The sequence below is a fragment of the Triturus cristatus genome, chromosome 10 (genome assembly GCF_964204655.1).
Source record: "Triturus cristatus chromosome 10, aTriCri1.1, whole genome shotgun sequence".
Lineage (NCBI taxonomy): Eukaryota > Metazoa > Chordata > Amphibia > Caudata > Salamandridae > Triturus > Triturus cristatus.
The window spans coordinates 241999585-242019073 of NC_140593.1; the positions used below are offsets into that span (position 1 = coordinate 241999585).

The 19489-nt window shown below is 41.0% G+C and overlaps 1 protein-coding gene across 4 annotated transcripts in view; it reads right to left on the reverse strand.

Annotated features, from left to right (window-relative positions):
* The window catches only part of ICA1 (islet cell autoantigen 1), a 369010-nt gene that overhangs the window by 61437 nt on the left and 288084 nt on the right, over positions 1-19489 (reverse strand). For 2 of the 4 annotated variants that reach the window (XM_085630894.1, XM_085630893.1), the window contains one exon: positions 12145-12246. The exons of the other annotated variants lie outside the window; for them this stretch is intronic. In XM_085630894.1, the coding sequence (XP_085487020.1) occupies positions 12145-12246 (102 nt within the window). The remainder of the gene's footprint in view (positions 1-12144; positions 12247-19489) is intronic. 4 annotated transcript variants of the gene reach the window in all.

Consider the following 19489-nt stretch of genomic DNA (forward strand, 5'->3'; position numbering starts at 1 on the left):
ATCAGCCCTTCTGCCTTTGAACACTACTGATGTTTTGAAATAACCCATCAAGTCAATACGTGAACCATCATAGCTTCCAGGATTTATGTCCGGTGAATAATTCTTATCCAGGTCAAACACACCAAAAAGTTTTTCTTCAAAATAGTGTTTAGAAATTATGGTCCAGGGTGATCCAGAATCTGCCACGAGATCTAAATTCACATTGTATACCTGAACTACACACATAGGTGGTTTTTTAATGGGCAAGTCCTCATTATCCTCAATGATAGCAATGCTATTTAGAAGAGACACCACAAAACCTGAACTTTGTGATATATCACTATTTACTCCATCATTTAGGCCATGTGTGGGTCCTTGAGAAGTACATGAAATTCTGGGGCGATATTGTGTAGGATATTTCCTCTGATCACTGCACATGTTTGCGAAATGCCCAATCCTTCAACAGTTCTTACATTCTCTTTTTATGGCTGGACACCCAGCAAATGAAGCCATATGATTTCTGTTCCCACATCTGTACCAAGCTACATTTTTCCCCATCCTATCAAACCTTTTAGGGGTATTGGGATTAGAATTTCGAACTGAAGTTGAATTCAAATTAGGAGTTTCATATTTAAGTTCAACTTGGCGTTTGACAACAGCAATTTCTTCAGGTTTATCAGATTTGTCACCATTATTCTTTACTACATGCATCCACTTTTCCGTTTGCTCAAACTCTTTTGCTGTGGAAATAGCTCCTGATAATTTTGGATCACCCATCACCCATAGTTGTTTGTGTTTCTTTACATCTTACATGAACTATAATTTGGTCTCTCATCATTTCATCTGTGATGTTACCAAAGTTACAATGCAAGCTTAAAGTGCGCAAAGCTGTTAAAAAGTCAAACGACTCACCTTCTTCTTGTACCCTAGTATAAAATGTAAACCTATTCAAGGCTATATTACTTTTTTGTTTAAATCTCTTTTCCATCCTAAGCAATGCTTCAGTGTAAACATTTGTTGCTTCTCCATTTTCTGTAATATTTATTTGCGGTAAAGCTCTAAACACCATTTGTCCTTCTGAACCTAAACAGTGTAACAATATACTTTTTTTTCTTTCCGCTCCCATTCTTTCACCATCAATAGCTTTCATGTAATTAATGAATTCTTCCTTCCACCTAGCCCATGGAAGTGGTGGATCACCTTTTGTTTGTAAAAACTTTGCTGGGGGTTCAAATTGCACATTGTCAATTTATTTTAAACTACCTTAATTTTTCTTGTAATGTGATACGCCCCTTAAATATTCTTTGTCCATTAACTTGTGTTAATAAAGTGTTTTTTTTTTTTTAAACAAAATGTATGAAAGACAATGAGAATTTTCTTTGTGTGGTTATTTGTAACACAAAGAAGAAAATAAGTATGGTGGCACACAAACAAATAGACAAATAATTTAAAAAACGAGTCTATTAGAGTATCTTCATTATAGAGTACTTAGAATTTATCCTTACTGAAGGTCCAGTTTTAAAAAAAAAAAAAATTTTTTAAACTATTGTTGAATCGTTCTTTTTTTTTAAATTAAATTCAGAGATAAAAAAAAAAAACGATGCAGAACTCCCAAACGAGAAACGATCCAATTTACTGGACGTTTGTTTGTGATTCTGGTTTTCCGATCGTTGCGAAGGATGTAACCAACAACAACCAAAATGGCTCCCACGTTGTTTACGTCATACGCGCACGTTACCAGCATTCATTTCGGCTCCCAGAATACAATGCGCCTGTCAGACGCTCGGCAACACTGAGGAGGATAATTCTAGAGCAACAATGACGGCTCTAAGATCCCAATCAGCTTGCAAAGACGATGAGGAATCTTCAAATGATGCACGAACCGTTGGTTCATTCAAATCCTGCAGGTACTTAGCGGATCCCAACCTACGGTGAATTTTCAATACTTTTATGATTACTTAAACAGCACTGGTAATCCTTTTCTTCCTCTTCTTTCTTGTGGTACAAATCATCTGTCAAGACCAAACAGGATCTCTTTGGAAATTCCTCTTTATTTTGTTGTTGTTGTTGTTGTATCGTTTCTCTTGTCTTCCTCTTTTCTGGAAAATAAACGATGGCAGACTCCACTATCAATGAATAGCCCCGAGCCTCCTTTCCTCCATAAGTCCGTCCGTCCTTTTTGTTAAGTTCCCTCTTCTTTTGTTAATTCCTTATATTTTTATTATTGGGTTCTGGAACACTATTCTTCTGTGCTGCTTTCTCTTGATGTCGAGAAAAGTGTTCCTCTGCTCGACACCATTGAAAGTAGTAGATATCCAAGTGATTTAAAAGATTTATTGTAGGTAAATGCAGCACAGCAACAGGAACGTTCAGATGCTCAGGGATGCCCAGTACAACTGGCGCAGAGCAATCTGAAATTCTACAAGTTAGTTCTAAATGGAACTGGAATGTAAAAGGAAAAACAACAAGTATAATACAAGGTACATGTGAGAATATAACACCAATCTAGTTTATTCTGGTTCTCACCTTTGATGCTGTGGCTCCGAGAGATGGATGAGGTTTTAATAGAGTTTTCAGATTAGTCTTCTGTGCTAGTATTTAGGAAGTATGCATCGCTGTCCTTGGTTAAGGATTTCCAGTCTCATTCCATGCAGGGCAGGGAAAGACTGCTCAAAAGTGCTATCCCAATGGAAACCACTACAAATTGTGTCTGAAGTGACTTTTGACTACTTGAAGGCTTCAACGATGGCTGCTGATGGGTTTGCAGCTGCCCGTCAGGATCGCCATTTGCATGGATTGTGTGTGTATATGGGGCACAAAAATCTGGTCTCTAGAAGACGGACTTCCTTGATCAAAAGTTAATAAGGTGGTAATTGAAATATCTGCTTCATCAGCCCTTTAGAAAACAGACACACGTGCATGTCCCCTTTCAGGTTAACTGACTGACACAGGTGGTCATAAGAATGTCCCTGATAGCAGCGTTCTGACCTTGCTTGCAACTGATCGTTTCCAAGCAAAGGGCCCTCCGAGTACTCTACTCAGGTTCAACTGGGAACACCGCACAATCCACAGACCTCAACACCAATATTGACTATGCTGGTTTCCAGTGGATGGATGGTGGGAATCATCTGTCCCCCTTTCATCACCACTAGTCTACGTCCCTTTCCGGTGTCATTTCTATTCCATGGCATAAGAACAATAAGAAAATAGGAAGACAGCATGGGTTCACAGATTCTTATGTATTAGATTTTTCCTTCCCCAGAAGAGGAGAGGGACCAGGGTCGGTTGGCATTTAATTGTATTTTGGAGACTATAGGTTGTCGATCAATTTGAAGGACCTCAGCCTAATAGTAGCAAATTCTAACTTTGCTAGTTTCTGAGGAGCACTTTTTGATAACAATAGCTCTCTAGGTTGTGGACAGGTTTGACCATCAATGATTTCTTAGAGTTTGTGTAGGGGGGGGGGGTCAGAACTGGGAGTGCTGAACTTGCACTATGGATTGAAGTCTCCACCCCATCTTTCACCAAGGTGTTGGTCTTGGTAATGGCAGTTCTCTTTAAGGAGAGGGAGCTTGGCTCATCTGTATGTGGGTCACCTGCTGATTCATATCCTTTCTCACGGCCTTACTCTCTGGGACACAAGGTGGTCAGTCGAGCTTTTTCAGGCTCTTAGCTACCTTATCAGCCAGGCCAAATCTCACCTTCAGAGGAGTCAGGATTTAGTTTATGTTGGGGGTTAGAAGCCCAAGTTCGGGATGTCTTCCTGAAACTGAACCATGCTACCAAGCTGGGCTCCTGTTGCAGAAGGACTCTGCAGTAGAGGATCCATGAATGCAGATACAAAGAAACATTTTGAACTACGGGTCTGTGGGAGGGGGCGGCAGTTCCTTCCCTTGATGGTGTTTTTTGTTTTGATATTCTGCTCAGTTTGTTCTTCTCTAGGCTGCCGTTGTCATCATGGTGCAATTGGTTCATCTGTATTAGGGTCTCATGCTTCAGGACCTTCTGCTCCATTGGCAGCCACCTCTGTGTCTGAGGACATCTACCCTCATCTTCAGTGGTGCTTGATGCCGTCCTATGTTATGGTGGGTAGTAACACTTGGCTCTGCCTTAGCTCAGGGGCACTTGATAAGACAAACTGCAACTTTTATCCAAGTGAAGGGAACTGTTTGTAGAACAAAGAATTTATAGCTGTTTGCACAGGAAGTCTAGGGAAGGGCAATTTTAGTTTGCATAGACAATACAGTAGCCAAGTGTTAGAAATGACCATATTTTGCATGCTATTTCCCCACGATTTATGCTTCCTTTAACTGAACGCGTTTTTATTGGCCATAGGAATATGCACACTGTAAAGTGCTTGTGGTCTTCCTTTTTAAACATGCTAAAAGTGGCATACACGTAAAAAATTATATATTTAATTTGCCTACAAGTCCCTAGTATATGGTACTACATGTACCTAGGGCTTGTAAATTAAATGCTACCAGTAAGCTGCAGCACTCATTGTGCCACCCACTAAAGTAACAATATAAAATCTGTACAGGCGTGCTATTCCAGCCTTTGTGTGCAGTTTTCAACTGTCATTCAACCTGGCAAAATAAACCTTTTGCTAGACCAAAACTTTTTTATTTAGGATTACAAGTCTCCACTAAGGTAGGCCGGGCAAATGCCCATAGGGCAGAGCGCATTGTATTTAAAAGGTAGGACATGTGTATTTAATGTTTTACATGTTTTAGCAGTGAAAACCACGCAAACTCATTCCCTCTAGCAAGTGTCACCTGACTGCTTAAAGGCGTCCCTGTGGTGAGATGTGGTTCTCCATGGCAGTGGACAAAAGCCTTGGGCGTAGAAAGGTGTTTTTCCTCCTTGAGCAGGATGGCCTGGGGGCTGTGACCAGCCCATACTTAAGCTTCAAAGGGTACCTACTCTGTCACTGGCAGATGCAGCTCACACATAGGCCTGTCTCCCTTTGTCTGAGTGGTCAGTTTGGAGGGGGTGTTGCCCCAGAACTGATTTGGAGTGCCTACAAAGGAGGGTGTGTCTATTACCACAGCCACACATCTGGGTGAGAACAGGGAGCTCTGGCCAGGGAAGAAGGGTTCAGTCATGTGTTGGTTTTAGGTGAAGAGGAGCACTGTCATATAGCTTACAGCAAAACAGAGAAAGTGCTACAAAATTGGGTTAGGTAGCCCCTGGGAACTTCTATCCCATTGCCAGGAGCTTCTCGCACCCACAGGCTGGCACTGGGCAACCCTGGTCTGCTCCTCAGAACACTCCTGGACCTGTGAACGATCAGAAGGAATGCACGGATGTTGGAAGAACCTGAAGGAAGACTGGACCTGCTGGTCTTAAATTCAGAACCCCAGAAGTGACTCAAAGGGTCAGTTGGCTGACCTCCTGTTGAGAAACAGGGACATAAAATGCTTCCAGAGGCCTTTCCTGCAATTGCCCAGCTGATCAGTTCCAACTGAACCTGCCCAGAACCATGCTGCTGGCCTCTGCTGGAGTGAATCTTGTACCTCAAGTGCAGTCTCCAAAAATCTTTTGCTGGTATTTAAATGTACTCCTGAAGTTTTCTGAAATCTGGTACTTCGAAACTCTTTCATCTCAGAAGAAACAAGTGATTGGGACCAATGTGCCTAGCCGATTCGACAAACCAGTATCGCCGCTGGGCTGAAGATTTAGGCTGTTCCCATTATATTCTTCTCCACAGCAACAAGTCTGATCCAGCAGGACCTGACGGAGACGAAAGCTGGCCATGTGGAGACCTTTTCAGCTACAGCCATCCCTCGCTGGAAGAATCTGAGCTCCAAAAATGGACTAAGTCTGAAGGTAGAAATCTCCACCTGGCAAAGCCGTGAAAAAGTATCCAGCCAGCAAGGGACCTTCGCTGGGCATGAAATTCAAATTTCTCCCACTCCGAGCTCTCCTGCCAATAGTCAACAGCTTCACCGAGAGCTTATTTAGCATCTATCCAATGATGTGGAGCACAACCAGCTTACCGCTGCTTGTGCTTGTTGCTTTTTGTTGCTATTTTGAACCTTAAACTTAAATAAAAATCATAACTCTGGTTTAACTTGTAGGGTGTTTGTTGTTTTGATGTCATTCTATTTATCAAAATATTCTCTATATGATGTGGCGTTTTCACTTTATTATTGTTAGAATATTGCATAAATACTTTACATATTACCTCGAAGTTAAGCCTGACTGCTAGTGGTCCAGAGGGTTAAGCACATGTTGATTTAGTGACTTTTGTGGTTCTCCCCGACAAAGATTATAATTATTATTTGAGGTGGGTTCTTGCCCTCCTTCACACACTACTCCAGTGTCTTACACCCAGTCATATATTATTCAACAGGTCACATGATCATGCCATCTGAACTAGTTGGTGTTCCAACTACTCTGTTTGGCAGATCTGGAGGTGGTTTCCATTAAGGCAGTCCACATAGAAGGTCTGGGTAATTCAAACACAGACCCGTTTAGTCGAGCAATACCCTACTCCCAGGACTTTGCTGTAGCTCACTCAGTTTTGCTGGCGATCTACTGCCAGTTCAGCAGTCAAATAGTGTATTTATTTTGGATCAGCACAATGCCTTGCATCGTCAGTTCATATCCAGGATTCCTGCTCTGATAGTTGGAGATAAATGGGCTTCTGAGTATGTTGCCAGAGCCTTTCTGTCCATCTGCCTAATCGGCTATCCCCTGGCGAAAACCTCCCTTTTGACCATTTCCTCTGCAGCTGATGCCGATCGGTTCTTCCTCCACACCCATGTTCATCCTCAGTCCAGCCCACGAAGCTTTTGGTGTTGTGGTTGAAAGACAGGTCTTCAATTATTAGGTTTATCTCTTCTTGTTTCTATTTCAATCCAGACCTCCAATAGGCCATCCTCCCAGCATGTTTGTGACCACCTTTAGCACTTCAACAGTGTATTCTCAGGAATGTGGCTACTCTGCAGTGTGCCCCAAAAATGAATGCTAACCAGATTTCTCCAGGGGGCACTGGGTATGGGCCACTTGGCATCTACACTATGATTACAAGGGTCAACCATGTGTTTTTTTTTGGCACATATGGGGGGGTAGGATTGGATGATTTGTCTCCCATCTGTAGAGCTGTTAATTTGTTGGCGGTCTTAACCTACTTGAAACCCACATTGCAGGTGTTTGCTCCTTCTTGGGATTTGCACATGGTCCAGTGAGTCTGTTTATCAGGTATCTCAATTTGAGACCTGTACCAGGTTCTGGAGAGGTCTTTGAAGCTAAAAATGTGTTATATTTTCAATTACAGTCCTTACATGACACCTGGGAGTGCTTTATCCATATTCCTTGTGAATCGGCTTAGTATGTATGGGAAGTTTTGATGACATGAGCACAATTTATGGTACGTAGGCGACCAGCCAGGGGAAAATACATTTAAGACTTGAATAGGCGGTGCACATTGAGAGAGGCAGGACATCCTTCAGAGAATGTACAGGAGCAAAGAAGTAGTCGACTGGAGTAATGACTATAACAGACAATAGATTTCCATCTTCTGCGTACACAGTATGTGGATAAAACACAGGAAGCATATATGTAGTTCGCAAACCTGACTGACATGGTCTAATAAACAAAAAGCAATAAGGCACACAATTCAACTCAAACCCATGAAGTTGTATCTATTCTGCTGAAAGCATCACAAAAGTCCATATGGCAAATACAAAACCTTCTCTTGCCCCCTGAAGCTCTGGACCCAATTAGACTAAGGTTACACACTGATCCAAGGTTTAAACTCTCTGCAAAGGGCCTAGCACTCCGATTGAATGCCCTACTTCTTAATTTACAACAGGCAGGACAGCTTGATGGCTCAGTGAGTTTGAGAGTCAACACAAATATTTGGCGATGAGGGCTAAGCATGATTTCTGAAGTGGATACATTAAGTACCATTAAATATGGTTATATTAACATCTATTATATAGAATTCTTACAAATATCAGAAGCATGCTGTGAAGTGTTATATAGAAAAAATAAACAAATGTGGCACCGCAAGCAGAGGACTCGTTGAAAAAAGATTCTCATTAATATGCTGTAATGAGTCCAACTAGCGGTCTGTGCTAGAAGGTATGGCCCCATGCCTAGAGGAGCACCTGTAATAGCTGGTTCTTCCATGCAGCAGAAGTTCACTACAGGACAACACTCACAGCCATATTCAAAACCAGGAAAATCCCCCGGGTCAAGGAGGCATAGACTACAGGAGAAAATAAGGCAGGACTCCATATAGGTGCCGGCAACCAAGAGGTTCCGTTTCCTCATGTACATATGATTTTTTTCTGAATACCTCATCGGTGGCTTTAGACAGACTGTAATGATATTTAGCATTCTTAGATGGATCCGTTCAAAGAAATACAAAATTGCTAATCCTTTTTATGGGATTTCTTTTCAGCAAACATAAAAAGGGCCAGTCTTTTCATTTGATTTCTAGCACAAAAATGACATCAACATCTCTCTTCACTTCTCAAATATCCCTCTTCCCTTCAGTAGGAAATGTGCCTCAATTAAAATCCAAAACTGAGAAGACGGGCTAAAAAAATAAGGTATCAGCACACAGGATTCAGCTTTTACAGCTTTTCCGGATATATTTTTAATAACGTTTTTTTATTTGCTAAAGTCTTTTCCCATTTATACTTTGTACTTTGAGTTCATTGAACAAATTTGCTGATATGTTTTTATGTGGGTTAATCTGAATTTACTGCCTACGTTGGTAGACAGTCACATATAGGGTAAATATTTTATGTATTTGGGGGAGCGGTAAATCAATCAATGGTTTCTTATGATGCGTTATGCTACAATAAACATGCAGCCAACTGAAGGGGGTGGTTCAGAAGTGAAAGAAACAGAGCCATATATAAGCACTACCCATGCGCTGACGCCAGCTTCTTGAGTTTTTCTCCTTCCGTGTACTCAGACGTGGAGTGTAGAAAAACAATCTGAAATAGTGTGCTGAATCCTAACTTGGGACATTTTTAGATGGTAAGGAGGTCCCTCAACAGAATGCGGAGGTGGGAGAGCAGTGAGGAATATGCAGTTGGGTAGAGTATCTACCAGAAAGAGTTACTGAAGGTAAATAACTGGTTATTTTGATGAATCCTTCAAACTGCATATTCCACAACTTGAGTCTATTCCATAGCAGGACCTGCCAAAGGTGATGGGTCTCAGGAGTGGACCCATGCAAGGCAGTAGTGTTTCATGAACATATGCACCAACGCTCATGTTGCAGCTTGGCAGATGGTTATAAGAGGCATCCCTCGCACCAAAGCCTTCAAAACTGCTTTGGTCATGGTGGAAGGAGCGGAGCCGCAGCCCTTCAATGTGCTATTTAATGGCCAGTGCATAACAAATGTCAATACAGAGGACCATCCAACTTGACACGGATCTCTTTTGCACAGCCTTCCCTTCCTTTGCTCCACAAGAGCCCTCAAAAAGAGCTGATCCTCCAAGAAATGGACCTTTTGTGTGATCAAGGTAAAAACTTAGAACACTCTCCGAGTCTTTGGAGCCTCTCCTGCTCTTTTTGAAGCCTTAAGCGGGGCTAAAATGCAGACAGGGTAATTCACTGGCAAATGTGGAAGGGAGTTTCAAACTTTGGTAGGAAAGGCAATTTGGAAAGGAGGTTGTGTAAGGTGGTTGTATGAAGAGCACCTGCAGTTTACTCGTGCAACATGCAGATGCAAGTGCTATGAGGACGGTTTTCAGCTTCAAGAGTCGCATAGGAATTGTGCACCAGCTCAAAGAGCGTACACTGGAAAAACGTTGCAGATAATGGCAGGTTATATAGGTGTCGATACTATGATCGTTGCAATACCCCAGGGTTTAACAGACCTGCTTCTGCCCATTTCTAAAAGACTAAATGGTCTCAGGCATTCATCAGGGTAGGATCTAAGCGGGTATTTCTCCTTGACGAATGTGTGACTATAGGCGGTGCCCCCCTCCACAGACCATGAGGCAAAATTCCCTCAGTGACTAGGTATCAAATACAGATGTTTACCTTCAGAGAGGTAGGTCCCCTCTGCTTTTATTAACAAACTTCTTACACTCACTCTAAGTTAAGGTGATAGATGTAGATATTAACCCCGATGAATGCCCAAGACCATTTGACCACAGATAAATGCAAAAGTGCGCTTTTCTGTTGGTATGACAGCCATTGCCACTTGGATGACAAAGAACGGTCTACAGCTTAACGCCAGTAAGACTGAGATTATGCTCTTTGGTGAGGCCCAACAGCTCTGGAAACCAGACTAGTGGCCCTCGGATTTGGGCACTGCAGCTGTCTGTAAAAAATCTGGAAGTTCAAATTGATCAAGCACTCACTATGAAAGAGCAGGTCAGCAACACCATAAGGACTTGTTTTCATATGTTGCGCTTGTTACAGAGAGTTTCCACTGTCCTCCCACATTGTACGAGAAAGACCTTAGTTCAAGCATTGGTTATCAGCCGCTTAGATTATTGCAATCCCTTATTAGCTTCCATCAATGAAACATTGATAAATAAACTGCAGGTGGCTCGGAACACCGCAGCCTGTCTGATTTCCAATCTTCCACCCAGGTCGGCGTCTTTCTGCTCTTTTGCGCTCTCTTCATTGGAAGTCAATCCACAAAATAATTATTTTAAAAATTTGCTGTCTTACACATAAGTCCTTAAATGGCAAAGGCCCAAACTATCTGTCTTCATAGCTTTTTTCTTATCGGTCAATTAGACTGTTAAAATCCAGTGACAAAGCCTTGCTTACTGTCCCTTGGATAAGAAAGTCTCATTCAGGTGGAAGGTCCTTTTTCTACTTAGCTCCTTTTCATTGGAATGAACTCCCACTTAAGTCAATGTGCTGATCATTTTAAATTCAGGACATTTGTCAAGACTAAGCTGTTTGCGGCCTAATAGCATGGCTTACCTGTTTATGTTTTGAGCTGCGCCGAGATACCCCTTCCGGGGTGATTCGTGCACGTTACAAATTAAATTAACATGACATAACATTTAGGCTTTTTGGAAAAGGGCAGAAACAGGTCGGTTGAACCCAGGATCACAGTGTCCACACCTATACCCTGCCATTTCCTAACCATACTTTTTAACAAAACCCAAGGTACCACCTTAAAAAAAGGATACTTTGTGGTACACCCAGAGGTATTTTTTAGTTTAGTAACTGGACCTATACTATTCAGAAATAAAATATCTAAGAACTCCCTCGGAACAGCCCAACCCGAGGTCGAGTCCATCCTGGTAGTATTCCCTAGGATGAGCTGGCCTATGATGAAGCATGTCACATTACGCGAGTGAGCCCCCTTCGTCCAATTCTTAGAATTACCAGTTTCAGTAGGAGAAACTCCAGCATTTTTCAAAGAAAACAGAATCATCTGAGAAACTTCTGGTATTTCCCCAAAGACGCTCTCAACACAAGGACACCACACCACTGTTGTGTGTTATAGCTATTTCAGAGGCAGACATGGGCCCTTCTCAGCCTCTTTTTCTCCCTTGGCGTTGTATATACTGAAGCGCCAGTCTGTCTGCTGGTGTTCCTGCCATCCTTCTTTGGTACCCTATATGAGGCAACAGAGATGCACAAGGGCTACTGTGGGCAGTGGGTTTAGCCAAAGCATTCAACTAGAACACCGGCAAGTGGATAGATGAGTACATATAGAGAGGGTACAGAGATAGACCGACCTACATACATATAGGACAGGAAATGGTAAAGGTTCAATTGGTAATACAGTAGGTATGAATATATAAGCACAACATACAAGAGCACTGAAAGCAAACTATAAAGCCACACAAGCAGGGCATACAGATTACATTGATTTACAAGTATAACTGTACTCCTCAATTAAGATAGTAGCATGATCTACAGGAGTGCAGTTATAAATGCATCTCATTCAGTGCATACTAAAAAGGTTATATTTATAAATAATAGTTTCAAATTAGTATAATTTGTATGTTGTGAAATATCAGCAGTCTGATAAACATAGGTCACTCCAAAAGGAATTTACAACAGCATAATGAGGAGACGGGAACTGATAACGCTGAAATGTGCCCTGTGCTCACATTAAAAGCAACACAAACGTCCTGCTATCACATTCGGCTATAAACACAAAGGCGACACCAAAGCAATAATCAAGTAACAAAAACGCTGGCACTGAAGAGAACTACCTTGTGGGTGGATCTGCTCCTTGTGAAAGGGCAAACTGTAGGCACTCAAAGTGAAGTTATCCAGTGGCTGAAGTGGGCTGACCCACTGCCCCATGCTGAACGCTGTAGTGGGCGGAAGCAAAATGTGAATGACAGACCAACAGAAGAAAACAGATGGCTGAAAGTCCCTTCAGATAAGTATATTATACATATAAGTGTTTAAAAACAAAGGTCTTTGCTAAAGCCAGACCTAAAGAAGAGGTCTACAGGATCGCAACCAAGAAAGTAAAGTTAGGAGACGCAATAAATACTACTCCTCCACTTGCAAAACCTTGCTACTGGCATAGCACCAAATTACAACACCATAGCGGACAGAAAAAAATTCATCTGGGGCACATAGACCTCGGTTATCCATATAATAGCCTTTCGTAATTTAGCAGCCAAAACCCAGTGTGTGTTCGGTAGATAGATACCAATTAAGTTTGTTAACCCAGATATAATTGAACAAAGGATCACAATCTTAGTCAAATTTGTCTGCAGGCTCATCTATCAACATATTTAGTATCGTGCCTCCTCAAACCATAGCAAGACATGAAATAAGTAAGGAATCACAGATGAAGGGCTGTACGTAGAGGCACACTAATGGACTCAGTAAGAAAAGGGAATCCAAATAGGATAGGAAATTTGACATGGAAATATGTATTTTATATACTTCAGGTACTCCTGATGCGCACGATGAGAAGCACATGATCGATATTCTGTTTTTAACTACATACCTTGAAGTACTATACTAGCATTGGCATAAGTAAGTGAAGCGTGGTATACTTTGTTCTGATTGTATAAAGAATCAATGTCTGTATTATTAAGGAATGACCCATAATAATAATGGGGTTTATTTCATACACCTCAGGGAATTTCAGACGTTGGAGACCGTGTCATGGTCAGTCTAGCACAAGGAGGCTCTTCGAGTGAAGGGATGGATTGTTAATAGCAGGCCAGCCTGAAGTGTAGTTGGAACCGATAATTTCCAGACTCATTGATGCAATTACAGATTCGGAAGAAGCGAGTCCTAAGGTACATAGTTAATACAGCAATAGGACAATGCTCTAATTCATAAAGATAAGCATCAAATAAGGGTGCTATTGTAGTGAGAATGAATGAGTATGAATATCTGGCTCCTCAATGGGATGTAATCAAACACTGAGGTGAAATATGTAATTAGCATATGCCAGTTTAAAGCACAAACATTGTTGTTTCATTACTAAGAGCGAGGTCCAACAAGGGAAAGAAACATGGAACCATTATGTGTCAACTTAAAGTGAATATATTTTTCATCCATTATTAGGAAGGAGGTCTGAAATTTATTGCGAGATACACAAGCATATGGGGCCTAAAGTATGTAATAGTATTTGTTTTATACCAAGAAATTGTAAACTGTACGATGCTAGATAATGATGAATTTAGTAATTATGTTTCTCTGTTTCCTATAGAACATCCTATGGCCCATGCAGTCTAATGTGGTGGGCAGAAGAGATATGTAAATGACAGCTGAACCAACCAAAGGATAAAGAGGGCTAATTCAAAGCCCCTCTGTGTATGGTTTGTACACAAGTATTGTTTTCTTTTTATGCGAGGCTGGCGAGACAGCAAATACGGTTTCAATGCCAAACCTGAAAATAACCAATTACATTTTTCACTTCAGTTTGATTCAAAGAGAGGATTCCAGATCCTCCTGAAGATGTATGCTCTCTTATTTCTGAGAATAATCGTTCATTCACAGGAGTAACAGTAAGGAGTCTAGAGTGTCCTCATCAACAACTTTATTTTCCATAAAAAATGCACAATAATTCAATAACAATCCTTTTAAATCTTTAAATCTTAAACACTGCCCACATGTTATTATAAGATAGCCATGATACAATTGCAATTACATTTTACGGCCGATATATGCCTTGACAATATAAAAAAGTTAAACTATCTAAAAGGTGTAGCTACAGGAGCATTAGCAGCAATCTAATTTCATTGTGATAAAAACCTATTGGGGTTAGAGTTACCTACACAAATGTCCCTAAACTCTGATATAACTATGTCTTACTAAATTAGCTAGACTATAGCAGTCCTCCTGGATTTTAAAGCAGCATTTAGAAAAGAGGCTATCATAAAACATTAAACGGCGATTCCAGCTGTTGTAGCACTGACAGAGCTAATTTATGCGAGCGTAAGGTCAACTTTTGCAGTATTAGAACAATAAACCTTTTCCTCTCTGTTGTATAGAGGGAACTAAAAACAAAACATGAGAAATAGATTTATTTGAATTATCACATGGACAACAGGAAAGCTGATTTACTGAATATACGTTAGATGGATATCCCAACATCAAGGGAATATAATGTAAACAAAATGTTATCAGTAGAAAGCTGTGGTGAGTGTTATCTACAAAGGAAAGATAAGAAGAGTGCCAGGACAGGGAGGGGGGCATCGCGTGATACATTACTGAGCCTTTTGCTTCATTTTTATTCATCTGTCTAGGCTAGCTTTAGTTATAAAAAGATCTTTCAATTTAGATTTAGAAAAAGTGGCACACTGTAGGTGTTTAATAAAGATCCGCCAAACACAAAACACAAAAAGACTGTCTTACATAAATTAGCCAGGGAATGGATGAGGCACGGTCAAGGCACATAATATCTTTTGTAATAATCTGATTTAGTAAGACCAAATTCTTTTTCCATATAGATATCCATAATAATAAAGGGGCCATTTTGATGGTACCTATAATATAGGGCAAAACCAGTTCTTTATGAATAATAACATTGGAGCTGACCCAGGAATAGATAGTAACCTTTTTAGCAAATGTATCTTCTATGATTTGCAGTAACTCTACTTGTGTTATGCCTCAAATTGCTCCCATGTATTACACTAAACTAATAAATCATCCTCTTCTAGAGCTAATAATTACTCATAATAAAGCCTTAATTTAGCATAAAAAAAACAGTTGGCTCTTCATCTTCTGTATCGGAGGCCATCCTGCCTACATAAGATATGAAGGAGGAGAGTAGCTGTTGTTGTGAGTTTACACAGGTCCCGGGCACAAACATCTCCACTTAACATATCCTGTTTAAAGTTGACATCTTTTTAAAGAACGACTTTTAACACACATTTACTTGTGCATCCTCATAAGACTTCGTACTCAGAAATGGTTTGCTTACAGTTACACTTCTTCGTAGGCACATTATCATCCATTAGAACATTCTGTACAAAGACTAGGTACACTGCGCAAAATGTTTGTCTGTTCGGCGACAGCTATGGGTGGGTAGAATCAACAAGGACGGTCGGACAAGAGCTCAGGCAAAGAACAAAATGGGTCCAGTTTATTATATAGGCTGCACCAAGCCTTTGTTTAGACAGAGGAGCATTTCAATGGGTTGTCAAGGTCGCTCCATGCCCAAATTCTAACCCAGCTGAATCCTGTCACTATATTGAGAAGGACTGCGGCCTGTTCTACACCAAGACTGGCTACCAGACGACACACCTGCAGGTAAATGAAGAGTTAGGCTACTCTAAGGTATTCTGGCAGACCCCCCCCACTCCCTATGCTTTATAGTACAGGCAGCGCTAGGTAGGAGTACAATTATATGTATTCATATAAGCAACGGAAAAGAACGGTTTAATTGTTTCTCTTTGCCATTCTTGTAATGCTGGTTACAATGTTATGTTTCCTTTTATTAATCATTGCAGTGCACGTATCCCACACAGGAGTCCAACTGCTTCAATAAATCTTTGAAATGCCAATTCTGTACTTCTTGGGTCTCCATTTGGGCATGCCGAAGTTAACATAGAAAGGGTAGATCGGTTTCCACGATTTCCTTAGGGAATCAGGTTTGTCATGTTCTAAGGTTGCAGACTCCATCCGGTACCTAGTAAGGTGTAGAGGTCCAGACGGTGCACTGAGCTACCCAGGAATTAGGTCAACGTATTCGGACGGTATGTGTGGCCTCAGTCCCACATAGTTTTGACGCTTATGTTGCTCAAATGCAGTGTCTTACTGAAATAATAGAAACCGTATCACATTGTAAAAACCTGAAAAATAATTTTTTAAATCCTAGAAGTTGACTGAAGCTCTAAAAAGTTAAAAACATTGGCAAATTCTTCTAAGTTGGAAGTAATCCTCTTTTCATACTGCAAGAAGTAGGAAAGAGGTTGTAAACACCTGGAAAATCAGCTTTAAAATCCCCAAAGCAGATAGAAACTGCTAAAAGCTAATAAAACTATAAGAGCAGAGCAAGTATACCAATACCAACTCATGCCCATGGTCGTCAGGTCTTTTCTAATAACCGGAAATATGAGGCTTTCTAACATTGGTGTTTGCTTTGAGATTTAGAGACAAGAGATATTTTGAATTTCCCGACTGGTAAGAGAGCAAAACAGGTTTTCAGTTTCACATTTTGTAATATTTTGACTGGGAATAAACACCAAAAGCCAACACATAACATACCAAGTTCCTGAAAAAATAGCAGCTTTATATTGTAATTGCATGATATAGATAGTGCCTACTAACCCAGACAAGGCGCTGATGCACTTTATGGCTAAGCAGCACGATGTTTCGGAACCCAACTCAGTGGTTAGTCTAATATTTTTGGTTAAGTTTGGCTATTGGGATAAGTATTGTGTGGCCAAGGAAACCACTCCATGCATTCACTTATGATCAATTAAATTAATAGAAGTTAGTTGTGATCATTAGTGGGGCAAGTGAGCTCATGCAGATGATTTGGGGACTAATAGAGGACCAAGAGGAGAGAGAACATGGTTTGGCTGCAGGGGTAAGGCTTTGAGGCGTAGAGGTTGCAATGCTGTAAATGACTTGTGGGCAGTTCGCAGAAATGTAATAATAGAGATCAAGGCAAAAATGCATGTGACAGGGTAGGCTGTGCTCAGAGAGGTGGCATGTAGAGGATTGCATGGATGGAGAGAGTAATTTGAAAGAAAAAAGGCGAGGCGATAATCAGAAGTTTTAAGTAAAGGTCAGCTTCTCATGGTAGATTTTAGGGATACATAGGGGATCTTTTTGAGATGGCATGCAATTTGAGGATTCAAGTCTGTAGAAAGAAACATTATTTGCATGTGAAGATAGTACTATATTAGGACTTTTTGACTGGCAATAGCATCAGGCAAACCGTTTGTTTGCAGGTTAGCTAATAGTAGACCACCCCTCAAGTGAAGTCAGATGATCATCTAAAGGGTCGGAAGGGAAAAGTAATGGCTGAAGATGAAAATGCTGAAGCATACGTCTTCGGACGTTCATCCTCCAGTTTGGCTGGGTGAGATCTATTTGGATGTGTTTAGTCTGGCATAAGATGGAGGGTGCTGACAGTTACAAGACAGTGTGAGTTTATTGCCTGCATTTCTGTCGCTGAAAGATGACCGGACATAGGTGGGGAAGATGGTGACTGGGATCCTTTTGTAAATTCAATGAAGACTTTATTAGCACGGGGCTGCTGATTAGACTTCCTAAAGCAGTGCCCTTTGGTAGATGGTAGGGGTGATGGGTGGAACTACAGATTCTATAGTGCACGTTGTAGGGGCTTGTTAGGTGAAGCCCATCCTCTTGACTTCCTTTATCACGCTTTCAGTTGGCCTGATGACATGACCAGTGCAAAAACGTCACACCTCTGCAATTCTGTTGTGGGTGATCAAGGCTGTAGATTATCCTGTTGTGAGGGGAATCGCTACACAAAAGGATGTGTATGGCAAACAGCCTGGAAAGGATATTTTAAAGGAGAACTACCACAAACCAGTTCTTAAACATCACACAATAGATGCACTTGCAGAGGGAGTCAAGCAAAATAAGATGTTTTTACTGGATATAGAGTTTATTACAAAAACGGGGTGTGCTTTCCAAACTCCAAGAGGTCTGAGCAACTTAGACATTACGGTTACCTACAGCTCTCTGCGGAAAGAACTGCACTAACATGGGGACGGACTTGCATGTGAGGTCTGACAGGGATGTGCGTACCTTGTGCAGCGACTCTGCAAGCATTGGTACATGGCAGGAGACCGGGCAAGCAGTGCCTGGGGAAGTGCCGCTCCCTATCCAGACAGCCTAGAACGGCTGTGTACATCTAGCAAAGTGCAGGAAGCTATGGCAGACCGTATCAATTCACAGCTGCCAATGAAGGAAGTTGACGCAGTCTTTGCGTGGGTCTCATTGTTCACTATCAACCACTATGTGTAGGTAGCGGAGACAACATGTGTGTGTGTTTAAGTATTAATCGCTCACTACACCATTCCTCCACCGTAACACTTACCATATATAAGTTTATATGTTTGTGGAATATCCAGAGACACACCTAAAACATCTCTATATTTTAATAATAGCTACTTTATTAAAATGTGTCGTAGAGCACCAGCAATCTACCTGCACAAAGCCCAGTGAGTTTTTTTTTTTTTTTTTTAAACAAAACTGCCAAGACATTCTAGGGATGGTACAGCTTGTGTGCGGGATACCCTAAAACAATCGGGTGTGTACAAAACACCTGAAAAGCACCCTTTTCTTGTCAACAGCTCCACCCTATTCTAATGTAATTCATTGGCATTTGGGGGTTAGGATGCTACAGCATAATCTACAGCAATTCAAATACATCAATCTCGGTTTGCCTTGCTGGTGCATATACCAAACAACATCATTAATCTATGTATAAAGGTTTACCAGGTATGATTCATCATACAAAATCCCTCACTGTGCAGGTACCTGCCCACAAAATTCCCATTAGAAATTAGAACTTTATAAAGCTGCTTTCTCTGGACCCTTACCTGTATCTGGTGAATGCGACTGAAGCCATATTAAAAAAAAACAAAAAATAAAAAAAAAAAAAAAGGAATCCACCAGGCTGTTGAAGGGGTTTGGTCCAGGCATTTTCCAGATGCTAGTTTAGTTTCTATCTTCACCCGGTTTGCTATTTTTCGCCCAAACACAACTCAATGATAAAATCTTAAGTCAGACAACCTCGACCCACCCTTTACATATGCATGTTGTAGCCCTTTTGTTTATAACAAATTTAACAGGTTCAAATAGAATACAAGAACCGTGGCAAAGTATGCACCATAACTACTTATCTATTGTTCAAGAGGCTGGTGTTTGAATTTTCTGGCAATTTACCGTCGCAATTTTTGATAATTTGCTACAAAGAGACAATTTTCTCTAGAGCTGTACTAGATGCCAGGGTATGCAAAGCAATATAAGAGGAGCCCTATTGAGGATCATAACACTCCTGGACAAGTCATGCGATGGTAATGTAACATTGAGGTTACTCAAGACAATAGTGATGCTGCCCATGAACACCGCCAATCAACAATCTCGGTATAATTAAGG